Source organism: Drosophila erecta, unplaced genomic scaffold (assembly GCF_003286155.1).
Source record: "Drosophila erecta strain 14021-0224.00,06,07 unplaced genomic scaffold, DereRS2 tig00000246-arrow-arrow-pilon, whole genome shotgun sequence".
Classification (NCBI taxonomy): Eukaryota; Metazoa; Arthropoda; class Insecta; order Diptera; family Drosophilidae; genus Drosophila; species Drosophila erecta.
In genome coordinates, this window is record NW_020825214.1 from 275,413 (window position 1) to 290,313 (window position 14,901).

Below are 14,901 nucleotides of genomic sequence, written 5' to 3' on the forward strand. Positions count from 1 at the left end.
TCGGTTGGAGGCAGCGGACCCAGCAGAGCGCTTGATCAGCGTCGTCCCCAGCTTCTATGGTCTTAGATGGTTGTTGACGTTTGACTTTCAGGCGGTAATCAAGAAGGATGACCAGGGCTATGTGGAGGTGCTGTGGAGGAGACAGAACCAAAAATCCAGGTGTTGCCTGATAGCATTCGGGATTGAAGGAGGTTTACTTGAGCCATGGCTGAAACTGCGGCTTTCTTCTTTGATGTTCCGATATTAATGACGTAAAGGGTGCCGTTCATTTAAATTTTGTAATTTCCTGATATTATCTGGCTTATTCCCTTTTCGTCGGTGATACTTATGGTTATATCGTTGGTGATGAGCATTCCCTCGTCGATAATGGTGCCCGGGTCTAAGTGTCCAGGCTGGGTGTTGCAATGGGCAACCATACCAGAGATAAGTTGCTGTGCGCAGGTTGGCGCTTTTGATCTCCTGTAGAAGGTGGTGCCCGCTGATACATTGCAGTCCTTGACGGCGAAGGTTTCCGCTCCGCAATCCGCGACCGTTCTACCATCCTCGAAATCTAAGATTTTATTTTCACATTGTACCGGAAATATTCTTATTTTTCTACAAAGTTAACAAAGGCTTCAGAAATTTAATTAAAAAATACAATAGGTCTCGATTTTGAAAAGTTTTTATGATAGCTACTTCTAAAATATCTGATACACTAACGTTTGTGGGATGTTTACTTTCAATCTCCCTTACATCATCGTCATTCAGGATTATTGGACTTATGACGTTTCATTTGGATAGGGTGATTGCAAGTATTAAGTTTTTAAGTTCTGTAATTGCAAAACGGTTTTTTGCCAAAAACCGTCTCGTACAAATGTTCTGTGTCCAAGTTGTCCGATTTCAAAATAGAATTCATGGATGAGGTCAGTGTGTTTAATTGCAATTGTATTTTGTCTTTTATATCTATCTGTCCGTTTGCTGAGTCAGTTAGCTGTCCCTGTCTAAACCTCACCTGCTCCCAGTCGTCAGAGTCGAGTGTCCCCGCTATTGCTTTCAAAGCAGTCCCTGGGAAATTAAGACTACGGGCTTGTCGGTGACGTACCTTTAGTGTATCCAAGAGAGTCTCCATTCGTCTCAAGTCCGTTTCAAGTACCCGCCTCATGTGCTTCTTCACGTCACGTTCGTTGTATGTCCCATGTAACCGTACTCGTCCCATAGAGTAATGTCTCCGTCCATTATTGGTATGTGGTTAGCGTGTGAGTACTCGTTTAGTTTCATGGTCCAGGAGGGAGTACCTAAGTGTTTTCTCTTGAGCCTCTTTAATCATGTCTCTTATTGTGCCCGCAAGATCTGGTGGAATAGCGTGAACTATTTCGTGAGGCTTTTTATTTGTAACCGAATGGACAGTTCTGTTATTGTTATATATTGTTGCAAATAGAATAAGGTCGGTCGCATCAGTTATATTTTGGTCTACCTTGATGCACCGTGCGATTTCCGCTAGGGTTCTATGAAATCTCTCAATTTGGCCATTAGATGTGCTTTGCAACGGGGGTGCATTTGAGACCTGTATACCATACCTATTTTCTAGGATGGTTCGTATGGTTTGTGAGTTGATAGACCTTTCATTGTCGCAGTAAACTGTTTTTATTTTGGGGAACAGATTTATTAGTTGTGGTATAGGAGTTTTGATATCTACGATTGTTCTTGAATCGACTGGTTGGATACAAGCTAGAAAATGCTTTTGATCAGTTGAAAATATATCTATGTGAATAATTTCCCCAGTATAACCGGGAATTGGTGTTTCCCCTATGGTTTGTTGCACTGGGTGACGATTGTATTTTGCTTTTCGAAAACGTTCTGCAGTTTGCGGTGATTTCTGCCGCTAGTTGGCCCATTTCCTGTCCTGCTCTATGGGGTCTATTGTGTTCCGTGGTCATAATTTCCCTTTGTTCGGTACTGTTTGTTATATCAATGACCAAGCTCTTACAATGTCTAAATGTCGTTGAGGGAAAAGCGACGATTAAATCGTGCTGAATAGTATATAGGTATAGGTAGCTAGCAGTGGATTGCATTGACGACATCTATTTTTACTAAATCTTTTAGTGAGCGAAGCAATGTTGACTTTATAGACGGAAAATCCGCCTGTTCGATCACTATTTGGTTCCTGAAACAGTTTACAGGTTTTTCTGTTGACTCTACAGTGTAGGTCAACGACTCCTCGCTGTGGATAGTAGCGATGTCGGAGTGTGTCTCATTATCTAAAGCATTTACGTTTTGTCGCGACAAGGCGTCGGCTACGTGGTTTTTTTTTTCCCGGCTTGTAGAACACTTGTGCGTTATGTTCATCGACAAACGCTTTCCACCTTTTAAGCCTGGGATTCAGATTTTTATCCGACATTGAACCGGTCAGTGGTTGATGGTCGGTGAAGATGTTTAACTTCCTTACGCCATATAAATAGTTTCTGAGATTTTGAAGTGCCCATACTATTGCTAGTAGTTCTCGTTCATTTGTTGCCATTGAAATCTCGGTTCCGTGTAACGTGCGGGAAATCATGGTGATCGGACGACCTTTCTGTGAAAGAACAGCCCCTAGGCCGCTTCCAGAGGCGTCAGTGGTCAAGTCAAATGGCTGAGTAAAATCTGGGTATGCCAACATGACATCCTCAGACTCTAGGATGTTTCTTAGTTTTTCGAATGATTTTCGCTGCTCGTTGGTCAGTTCCAGTTTGACTTTCTTTGAGTGGTTTGCACCAATTTTTCCGTTGTCACCTTTTAGAATATTCGTCAGAGGTCTTGCGATGCCAGCGAACCCCTTTATGAAACATCTATAATAACTGGCCAATCCCAAAAAGAGTTGAAACTCTTTTATAGCCTTAACCATCTCAGGTGAAGTTCTAATTCCCAAATATTCTACGTTCTCTTTAAAGAACTTAGATTTTTCTACAGATACTCTCAAGCCTGCATCGCACAAAGTTTTTAGAACCGCGTTTATATCATTGACATGACTCTTCATTTTTTGGGAGAAAATGATTACGTCATCGACGTAAACATAGCAAGTTTTACCGACGTGTTCTCTCAGAACGTCATATATGGCCCGTTGGAAAATACTGGGCGCATTTTTCAAACCAAAGGGAAGCCTGCAGAATTCATACTTCCCGTTGTTGACCGAAAATGCTGTCTTTTCTCGATCGCCCTCCGCGAGTTCAATTTGATGGGAGCCCGACCTCAGATTGTGGCGCCCAGACTAAAGCCCAGTCTGGCAACACGGAACAAGTACTAACGCCAAGACCTTTCCTGGAGGACGATATCTCTGATATCGTCAGACTGGCCACTCTCCACTTCAGCCTTGCCACGCAACAAGCTTACGGCATCAAATTAACTTTCCATTGTATCTCTTAATTAAATAAAGCGGTAACTACATAAGTTACCATATTGGTGACCGCGCAATTAACAAAATGCGGAATACCCGAGATTCTGCGCACCGTCAGCTTCGCCGGACTCTGATGAAATTCAACGCGGAAACAGCGCAGGAACCGTTATCCCTGTCGTCGAGTCGGTTGGCGCCATCAAGCTACCGCCATTTTGGAAGCAAAATGCGCGGTTATGGTTTGTGCAGCCGCATTTCTTCAGATAACACGCGTTACTACCATTTAATCAGTGCTTTGGATGCTGATATAATGACTGAAGTATCTGATGTTCTGGGGCAACCCTCGGAAGCCAACAAATACGAGCACCTGAAGGAGATTATCATCAAGCGATTTACGGAATCACCGGACAGACAGTTGCAGCACGCTTTACTGGAGCTTGACCTTGGGGACAAGAAGCCCTCGCAGCTCCTTCGGCAAATGACAACTCTTGCTGATGGGCGCGCGTCTGCAGACGCCTTGCGAGTCCGCTGGGTCACTCAGCTCCGCAGCACGTTCAACGGGGCTTGAGCAACTTTGGAAGCTCAAATTGCACTCGCTGACGATCTCATGGAAGACGAATCGGGTTCTTTTGTCATGGCTGCTGGGTCCTCCTTGGCACAATTCAGAGGCAACACCCGCGAATACGCGCCGGCAGCTGTCGTGGACGACATCGCTGCCATCAAGGCCTCTTTAACTCTTCTGCAGGATTTGCAGCCTCCCAGCCATTCTCGCCCAGCCGATCGCAACGAGTAGCAACTCCGAGCACCACGTGTCTGCTTTTATCATGCCAAATTCGTCCTGTGCCTGGGTGCCACAGCAGGGAAACTAAAGAAGCTGTCATCTCTTCAGGCGACTGGTGACAGCAGATCTCCCAGCACTCGCCTCTCAAAGGAGTACCGAATTCACATAATCGATCGTAATACGAACGTAAAATTCCTTATCGATTCCGGATCAGTCATCTCACCTGTTTCGATAATTAAGGGAAAGCATCGTCGCAAAGACGACTTCAAACTCTACGCGGCCAACACGTCTATAATTTATACCTACGGCACGCTAAATCTAGCCTACGGCGTAATTTCACCTGGTCGTTCGTGGTTGCGAACGTCCAATCAGCAATCATCGGAGCAGATTTCCTCACGCACCACGGCCTCATCCTCGACCTCAGGGTAAACGCCTTATGGATCCCTCAAAAGCTATTTCGACCAAAGGAGAAGTTGCAGAAGCAAAACTCTACAACGTTTCTACAATCAGCGTGCAAAGTTCTAGTGGAATAGATCGCCCGTACTCCAATCTTCTTAGTCGCTTTGTGCAGATCACACGTCCTAATGTGCCTTTAGCAACCCGCATTCATAATGAGGTTGCGCATTACATTCAAACAACTGGCCCACCTGTTTTCGACAAGCCAAGACGGCTTACAGGCGAAAAATTAAAAGCGGCACGCCGTGATTTCGACCTCTTACTCCAGCAAGGAGTGATTTGTCCCTCCTGCAGCCAATGAGCCAGTCCTATTCATTTGGTCCCCAAGAAGGCCAACTGGTCTACTGGTGATTATCGCAAACTTAATGCTCCCACTATTCCAGATCGCAACCAGATTCTCCATGGGGAAGACATTCTTCAACGTCTGCATGGATGCTCGGTTTTCTCCACAATCGATTTGGTGCGTGCCTACCACCAGATCTCAGTCGCGCCAGATGATATTCCAAAAACAGCCGTCACTACACCGTTCGGCCTTTTCGAGTTCGTCGGCATGCCACCCGGACTGCGCAATGCAGCGCAATCCTTCCAGCGCCACATGGACAACCTGCTTCGTGGCATTCCATTTTTAGGATGCTATATGGACGACATCATCGTGTTCTCCACAACGCATGAGGAGCATTTGAGGCACCTCCAGACAATCTTTGAGATTTTGCAGAGGAACCACTTCCAAATTAACCCTCAAAAGTGCCAATTTGGTAAAAGTGAGGTAATTTTCTTAGGGTTCCAAGTCACCGCAAGCGGATTCAAGCCCCCGCAAGCAATCAACAATTTTCCCAAGCCTCAAACTATCATATCAAACTATTACCGACACCTCATACCACACGCAGCTCAGGCTCAAATCCCGCTCACAGACTACCTAAAAGGCGCAACCAAAAATGACAAGCGCGAAATAGCCTGGACCGGCCCTGCAGAGAATGCATTCCAGGCCTGCAAGCAAGGAATTTTACGTGCCGTGTGCTCTTCTTTCCTTTCCCCATCACCTCGCCCTTAAAACGGACGCCTCCGATACAGCGATCGGTGCTGCTCTCGAACAACTAGTCGGCAACGTTTGGCGTCCCATCGGGTTTTTCTCGCGGAAACTATCTCCGGAAGAGCAAGGCTACAGCACGTATCGCGAGCTCATGCGAGCAACATGCTTATGCCGTCTAGCTTCAGTGCTCAAGCGATATTCGAGCGGCCATATTTACCCAAAAGTCTGAGACGCCAAGCTTTTGATGCAGTATATGGATTGGCGCATCCCAGCGGCCGTACAATTGCAAAGTTACTTAAGCAGCGGTTTGCCTGGCCAGGAATTAACCGTGATGTCACCCTCTGGTCCCGACAGTGCGTTCCTTGCCAGCGGGCCAAAATCCATCGCCACACACGCAGCCCGGTGGAGAAGATCAATGTTCCTGACAATCGTTTCGAGCACATTCACGTCGATCTGATTGATCTTCCCACTATCCGTAACTTACGCTACTGTCTTACCATCATCGACCGCTTCAGCAGATGGCCTGCAGCTATTCCACTATCCAACATCACCGCGGAGACTGTCGTGAGAGCTCCGTATACACAGTGGATCTGCATGTTTGGCTGCCCACTCACTATAACAACGGACTAGGGAACTCAATTCGAATCCCCATTGTTTGCTGAGCTGGCTAAACTAATTGGAGCCGAAAGGATACGTACAACCGCATACCACCCTCAATCAAACGGCATCGTGGAGAGATGGCACCGTACCCTCAAGGCCGCCCTTATGTGTAAGTCTCACATAGCATGGCCGGATCTCCTGCCTACAGTTCTGTTGGGGCTCCGCTCGGCGTTTAAGGCGGACCTCCAGTCATCGCTAGCCGAAATGCTTGTTGGCACCACTATTCGTATCCCCAACGAATTTATTGAGTCGCAGCCCGGGCAGCCCGGGCAACCCGACCTACTCCTGCAGCACATCACGCTAAACCACCTGTTTTCATTTGTAAGGACCTGAGAACTTGTACACACGTCTTCAAACGAGTGGCATCTTTGAAAAAACCACTGATGATGACAAGTTCTACATCATCAGCATTCATGGACAAGAGAAGGCCATATCAGTCGACCTCCTCAAGCCTGCCTTCTTAGCTGAAGCTGACGCTTGCGAAGACCACCACGAGGATCCACCGCCTGACCAACAGATTTCGCAGCCACCTACTCCACCGAGCCCTGCACCTGCAGCTCCAGAATTTATACCGTTACCTTCACCACCTGGCGAAGTCACTTGAGGGGGAGTAGATGTGGCGCCCAGACTAAAGCCCAGTCTGGCAACAGGGCGTAAACAAGAACTAACGCCAAGACCTTTCCTGGAGGACGATATCTTCTGATATCGTCAGACTGGCCACTCTCGACTTCAGCCTTGCCGCGTAACAAGCTTACGGCATCAAATTAACTTTCCAGTGTATCTCTTAATTAAATAAAGTGGTAACTACATAAGTTACCATAAGATCAAGAGTCGTGAAGTACTGAGCTTTTCCAATGTTCGACAGTATGGTCGATATGGATGGTATAGGATACTTGTCATCGATTGTTTTCTGATTCACTTTCCTGAAGTCAATAACAAGACGTTTCTTTCTATGACCTTCTTCGTCAAAACCCTTCTTATCAGCAACCCAAATTGGGTTATTTTAAGGCGACCGGAATGGCCTAATTATTCGGTCTGCTAGGAGTAGTTTAACCTCCGTATTGACGAAATCGGCTACACCCACCGGGTATGGGTAAAGTTTTGAATATACCGTTTCCCTAAAAAATTACATGCTTCGGAATCGGACGTGTTATCTGCCTCGATTTCCGGTGTTTCGTAGGATTACTTTACCCTTTACTCCTGGTCATTTGACTGCTATTGAGTCGTATAGTTCAACCGTTGACGACTTCGAGCTGTCTGCTCGCCCCTGAATTTAGAACGTGATGTGGGATCGACGTCCATTGGTTCAGGGCCTAGGTTTTGCGCATAGCCTTTTCGAGGATTGTTTGATTCATTGCTCTGTTGCGCTTGGCCTTTATTTCCTAGGTTTTTATAAAATTGAGAGCTATAAGCTTGATTACTAGTGCCTGGTGCATTATTGTTTTGATTTCTCTGGAAAGCACCCTGGGAGTTGTTGTGGTTATTAACTTGTGTGGTGTTATGAAAACGGTAACTCTAGCGACGGTTTGCCGAATTGTAAGATTTTTCTTCTAAATTCTTATCAACGAACCTGGCTCGTTCATTGCAAGACTCCTCCCGTTGAGCCACGGCTAATACAAATCTATGGGCGCAGCTGAGAGAACTACATGTCGGACTTATTTTTTAACCCGGTCACAAATGCGTTCGAAGCGTCCTGCCGAGATCTATTATTTAAGATAGCGGCAGTATTTGTGTCATAAGACAACAAAGTCTTACTAATAATAAGAGTTAGCTTTTTTTCAATCTTATTATAAAAGGTCATTAAGGGGAGTTCTTCCTGACGCATAGTAACCATTTGCTCCTGGGTTACCTCGATTGGAGTTTGTTCTGCATATGCGCAGTCCATTCTAGCTCTTATAGCATCGAAGTTTAGTAGTGTAATGTGTGACCTAAGCATTACTTCGAGACCTATTACCTTGTTACGAATGATTCCTATGACCTGATAGGTTCTAGAACTACCCAAATATGGCTTGTAGATTTCGTAGGCGTTAACTGCTGCGGTTCGCCATGCCACATACTCATCTCGTTTGCCGTCAAAAATTGGTGTGGACTTCACCAAGTCTAGTGGTTCAATTCAAGGGATAGCTGCGTTGTGCCTATTTCTCTTCCTATTTTAAACCTTTTTAAGCTGGTCTGACAATATTTTTTGTTGGTGCTCTAGTGCGACATTTAAGGCCGCTTCCATGAGCCTAATTACATCTTTGTTACTAATAGTACCTAAGGATTTCGCCTGTTCTTGTGTTGGTGTTGCCTCTTGCTGGAGGTCCTGAGGTTGGTTTTGGAATTCTCGATCGTTAACCATTTTTACTTTGTCTGTAAAGCCATCCATTAAGTTTTTTAATTCTATATCCTCGTCGGTCTCAGTATCGTCAATTAAGCGTGCGCCAATTAAACCAGTTATGTTTGTATTATTTTATTAGAGCCAACTGCTCTTTATCCTGGTCCGTTACGAACTAACTACAAATCAAATTTATTAAGGGCGAAGACTTAGGTTGGAGGCAGCGGACCCAGCAGAGCGCTTGATCAGCGCATCGTGCCGTCCGTAATATAATATTTTATTATATTATTATTTAAAAAGTTGATGCCTAGTTTCTAGTCTAGTGCACTGTGGTCCAGAATTCGATTTTGTTGGCATAAAGCCAAGTTTTCGATGTTAATATATCGTTGTTTTCTTATTTTAATTCTAAAGTAAATACATCCATACATTAAAAACATGTTAATAAAAAGCTTTAAAATCGCCACCAAAGCTTTATGAGAATTTTTAAAAGTTAGATAGCGAACAGATTATTTAGTGCCACACGTGTAAAATTGGTCCAGGAAATTTAAATAAATTATCTTCAAGGTATGCACTTTTTAATGTATATTGTTATTTTATGTATAGTTCTAGGAATTTAGTGTTGTGTAATGTCCAATTAATGTGAATTTTTTTACAAAACTAACATGCGTTCTCCGTCTTTCCTGGAATATAACTAATAAGCTGTTCCATGCTGAAAGCAACTAATTGGTCAAGATTGTACTTGGTAGTGTTGTCTTTAGCCACAAATCAAAACTCATCCCCATTCGTCTCCCTTTTCGCACATTTTGGTAATATATCGGTACGGTTGATTTTAGTCACAGCGAACTTTTCGAAATATGGCGTATGAAATTAATAAAAGCGCTTTGGAATCCAAGACTTTAAAGGAAATAGACAAAAAATCAGTAATTTTTATAGTTACATTTAACGGGACATTCACTATACAAGCAGAAATTCACTACCGAAACACCTGGCGAACAGCTTTAAGATCGCTCCATTTTTGTTACTTCTGTTATACCCATAAAAATTATAGGCTCTTTTGAAAAGAACATATGGAACAATAGAACACCACAATCTATACGATTTTGCAGGTCTCTAATAATAGAACTAGTAAAAGTAACTACGGCCCACATAATGATGGAAAAGAACCTTTTAGATTCTCAAATAAATAATCTCAAACCTTCTGTTTATAAATTGAATGAAAATCGTAACATAACAGTAACGTATCAAATTCGTATGATTCTTATTGATGACAAAGTGCTTAACGCTTTAACTGCAACTAAATCTACTCAATGTTTCCTATCTGTGGTTTCACTCCAACAAAAATATTAGAAATAACAGGTTTTAATTCTGATCTTTTTGTCCAAAGTCTGAAGCTTTGCAGTTCGGAATAAGTCCATTGCATGCCTGGATTCGATTTTTAGAATTTGTCATGAACATTTCATATAATATTGAATTAAAAAAATGGCATACGAAAGGTGATGATAAGATTGAAATGAGCAAACGGAAAAAATATGTTCAAGAAAAGTTTTGGAACGAAATGAGCCTTCGCATAAGCATGCCAAAGCAGAATGGAAGCGGCAATAGCAATAACGGTAACACGGCTAGGAGAGCCTTTGCCAATACCAAACAATTTTCATCTATGTATTACCAACTTCAGTGGTCGCGGACAAATTTTTTTGTCACAAATTATCAATGCCATAACAATAAAATGTGTGCAGTTTGAACCATGTAACTCAATTTTTCGACTTTATGCCAAAAAAATCGGATTCTGGACCACAGTGAAATGTTTAAAAAGAAATGTGTTTAAAAGATCAATTTGATGCACATAACATTCATTATTTGACTGAAACCATAATGAGAAATCGCTACTTTTATTTGTGCACTTAATGGATTGTTTTACAACACAGTTATTTTGTATTATTTTTACAAATTTTTCAAAAACTTTAATGTATATTTTGAAGATATTAAAGAAAACCCAGATGGTGCCGTTGGTTTTCCAAAGTCCGATTCTATAGTGTAGTTTTACTCATGTATGATATGCTCTGATGGATATTTAAAATGCTTGGCTTTCTTTTGAAATCAACGATCTGCATTTGTCGCACTTGGATCCCTTAGCAATATATCTAACAAAATATCTACTCGAAGTTAATTCAATGGGTACAGTAAATCAATGGCACAAAATATCATTCATATTTTGGTCAAAGTACCTGTCCAATGCCTTGTACAATTTCTGAAAATGATACAGAATATTCTTGCTTCTTTTTATCAAGGCAAGGCTTATAATTGAATCGAACTCTATTGGCAACATAACATCATCATCATTTAAAAATTTGTAGGGATATTAGTTTGACATTCACTATATTAAATTCGTTAACTGAAGGTTTTCTACGGTTACCACCTTACAAAACTTTTATGAAAATAATTCTTATTCAAAAATTAATATTTATAAAATAAATACAAATATGCGACCTGCTTTTTGCAAAATTGAATTCTTGTGGCAGGACCAGCGGACATAAGCATCATTAAGAATCACTAACATACAATTTTTTTCACGTCGCAAGCTGAATACTCTAACCACAATTATTCAAGTATAAAGTAATAAGGTATTATTATGACCATTCATTCATTACTATTTCTATGATGTATTCAAATAATTATTATGTTAAGGCAATGCAAAATTAAAGTTTTTACATGATGTCAAAAATAAAGTTAAGCGCATATTTTGTAAAATTTACAATACATGACAATACGTGTGCACACATACAGTGATCGACTGCCGCTGTATGCGTACAAGAGAGCTGCTGGCTCTAGAGCGCTCTCTCTGGCTCTTGAACTAAAATTCGAGAGAGCCTGGAGCCAAAGACACTAGAATAATAAGATGCGTAACGGCCATACATTGGCTATGCACTATGCAACCACTTCTTTGGTGGCGGCAATAATTGGTCCCCCCCGCTTGCATAAAATTAAGAGCATAATAACCTAAAAATATAATTCAAAAAGTAAGCAAAGGCATGTGTGCGTAGTTGTGCTAGAAGTCGATTTGCGGTCCGAAATCAATTTTGATTCAAGAAACGAATTTGATTATTGTTTTGGTCAATTTCGTTGTAATATGATCTTATAAAATATTATTAAAAAATTGTTGCGGTGATTATTGTTTTTTTTAAGAAATTATTTTAATATTCATTAGTTAAAATCGCCGCTCGAATTAGCTACCATTTACAACTGAACTTTACATACATATACACTTTTATTGAATATAAAATATATTATTAAAATTTGGAAAAAAAAAGTAGCAAACGATGAGCAAACGCATTAAAATGAACTAAAAAAAGAAACAATAAATTTGGCGGCCCTTTTTGTGAGGTTTTTAAAAATATCAAATTAGAATATAACAAAAACATTCAACAAAATAATATTTGCATTTCAAATACTGAAAATTGTTCATTTACATAAGTTTGCATATTTTTTTTACTTGTATCCTAATAATTTGTACTAATAAATATACTAAATAGTTAAAAAACTTTATATACAACCTGTTTATTGCAAGCGAAGCACAAAGCGAAATCACAAATACAGTGCGGGACGATATCTTTCTTAAATTGATGAGGAAAAATTTAAGTCGCTTACAATTGTATCAATAAATTCGCGCAAGTCAGTTTATTATTTCAGAGCCTTTATCAACGTTTTCGGTCGGACACAAGAGCTGTCAGTGTTTATTTGTATCTGACACACATATTTTTGTATTTTATGCATAATATTTAAATAGAAATATCATCAAATCCCTATTGACTAACGCGAGATAAATATTTTATATTGGGATTGGGTTATACAAAGGTATAGCAAATGCTGTTGATCAAGACTTTAATTATACTTGCTTTTACATATGCTTTTACATAATGTAGAACTTAGTGTGGACGGGGCGTAATTTTTAGTTCCTAAACTCTCAATTGCAGCCTTACTTATTTCATTAAACTTGTAAGGTGGCAACGTTATCCAAGTAGCCATCTTTCTTTCTTTTCCCAACTATTCGACCGCGTGGACGTCAGTTCGAAGAGGTTTGGTCCATATTTATTCAGCATAATTTGACAAAGAAGATCTATTAAGATGCCAATTTTTACAGGGAACCATAAATTAAAATGACCAACTCCAAGGGCTATCGTCGCGGCACACGGGACATGTTCTCCCGTCCTTTCCGAAAGCATGGAGTTATTCCGTTGTCCACATACATGCGGGTCTTTAAGATCGGAGACATCGTTGATATAAAGGGGCATGGTGCTGTACAGAAGGGTTTGCCCTATAAGGCATATCATGGCAAAACCGGACGCATATTCAATGTGACTCAGCACGCCGTTGGCGTAATAGTAAACAAACGCGTCAGAGGTAAAATCCTGGCCAAGCGAGTCAATGTGCGCATCGAGCATATTCACCACTCCAAGTGCCGCGAAGATTTTTTGCGCCGCGTAAAGGAAAATGAGCGATTGCTCAAGGAGGCGAAGGAAAAGGGGCAATGGGTCAGTCTTAAGCGCCAGCCGGAACAGCCGAAGAAGGCGCACTTCGTTAAGAAACTGGAGGAACCGATTGCTCTTGCCCCGATTCCATACGAGTTCATTGCCTAAAGGGATGTTGTTACTTGGAAATTGTACGGAATGAAATATTTGATATAATTGCAGTAAACAAATATGTGCCCAATATAAACAGATTTTGTAATTTTCTTTTTGCCGGTAAGCAAAAATTTAAAGGGTGAAGTTTGCAGCGCAATAAGGTATACAACCAAACTCAGCGGATCAGCGGCAACTGCCGAGTCGAGTTTAGCCATTGACGTTGGTTATTACTGAAAATTATTATGTTCGAAGCTGTACATATGCAGATAATTCTAGTTACCCAGGAATTTAAATAATAATTCTTCATGCTAAAGATACCATTAAAGCTTTAACCATCATTTTTTGGTTTTAAATTTATTCATTGGAACTATTCATATTTACATATTGGATTGGACCAGGTATAAATATTCCTATTTTCAATTGATTAAAAAAAGGGCATTCAAAAATGTTTGAATTAAACAATTGTTTTAGTATATTAAAATTGTGCCAAAATGTAAATTTGTATGCATTTCATATCTTCTAATGGCGAAAAAAAGTTGTTTCACATTAGATATTAGTCGTTCTTTCGTTGAATTTTAAACATTTTTAATCATGAGGATAAATAGCTTAATATACCATTTTAGAATATCGTATATAACTTTTTTTTTATACATATAGTGAAATGTTTAAAGTTAAACCGAGTCGAACAAATGTCCCGTCCCGTGGACTAAGACCATCCCTAACAATAAAATAAAAAGATTTATTGTTTAAATCTTAGCGTAAGACTAACTCTTGCGACAAAAATATTTCTTGTGCTGCCGCTTGGGGTATTGGTTGTATACAATAACTAGAGATTTGGAGTGCCGGATGTGGTTGCTTATATTTAATGTGGATTGCGTGGGACCGCCTACTCAGCATATTCGAAGAGTACTAGGTATGTGAATATGTCACTTCCCTCTCCTTAAAAGGGTTGCTTATGCTTGTGCTGGCATTACAGGGTACTATGCAGGCAACTGGTTTTGTGGACGGTTTTATTTGTTGTTGTGGTTCTTGAATTTTTTTTTTTCGGTTTCTTGATCAATTTTTTCTTGTTATCTAAGTTTTAAATATAAGAACGATACTGGATTTAGTGTAGAAATTTTTGATAGGACAAGATAAAATATAATAATAATTACAATTACTATTGTTATATAAAATGTGGAATTATTTTCTGAAATTATTTAAAACGTCATTATGTTCTACCATTTTTATCTTAGTGACATTAATCGGTAAATACAATGGAGTTAAATCAAATGCTGGACTTAAAGAATTTTTGCTTAAAATAACATTCAATCTTTAATTTGTTTTATTCTTATAATTCTGCTTCCATTTATTTTTATATCCCCATTTAATTTTGACAATTTTTTGAGATTGTAGTTTCAGCTAAATTCCATATAAGTATATTTGGTTTAACGTATTAGATTATTTCCCTGAGGGAGTTGGTATAAAATTACAAATTGGATTCGTACGCTCAATTATAATAAATAAATTATTATTTTTAATGCATTCATTGTTAACTTCCTTTTTGTCTTGATTATAAATTTAAATCTCATCTTTAAAATATTTTTGTTGATCTGAATAGTCTAACTGATACCCATTATGGTCAGGATAGGAAATTATTTTAATTGTTTTTTGGTTAATAGTAGGGATATGTGAAATAAGTAATAATTCGTT

The 14,901-nt window shown here is 40.2% G+C and overlaps 1 protein-coding gene across 1 annotated transcript; it reads left to right on the forward strand.

Moving 5' to 3' along the window:
• The first annotated feature begins 12,557 nt into the window (after positions 1 to 12,557).
• Positions 12,558 to 13,303, forward strand: LOC6548315 (60S ribosomal protein L21). Its single transcript, XM_001973894.3, has 2 exons — positions 12,558 to 12,663; positions 12,729 to 13,303. The coding sequence occupies exon 2, from the start codon at positions 12,745 to 12,747 to the stop codon at positions 13,222 to 13,224; it is 480 nt and encodes a 159-aa protein (XP_001973930.1). The 5' UTR covers positions 12,558 to 12,663; positions 12,729 to 12,744; the 3' UTR covers positions 13,225 to 13,303.
• Positions 13,304 to 14,901: the final 1,598 nt, after the last annotated feature.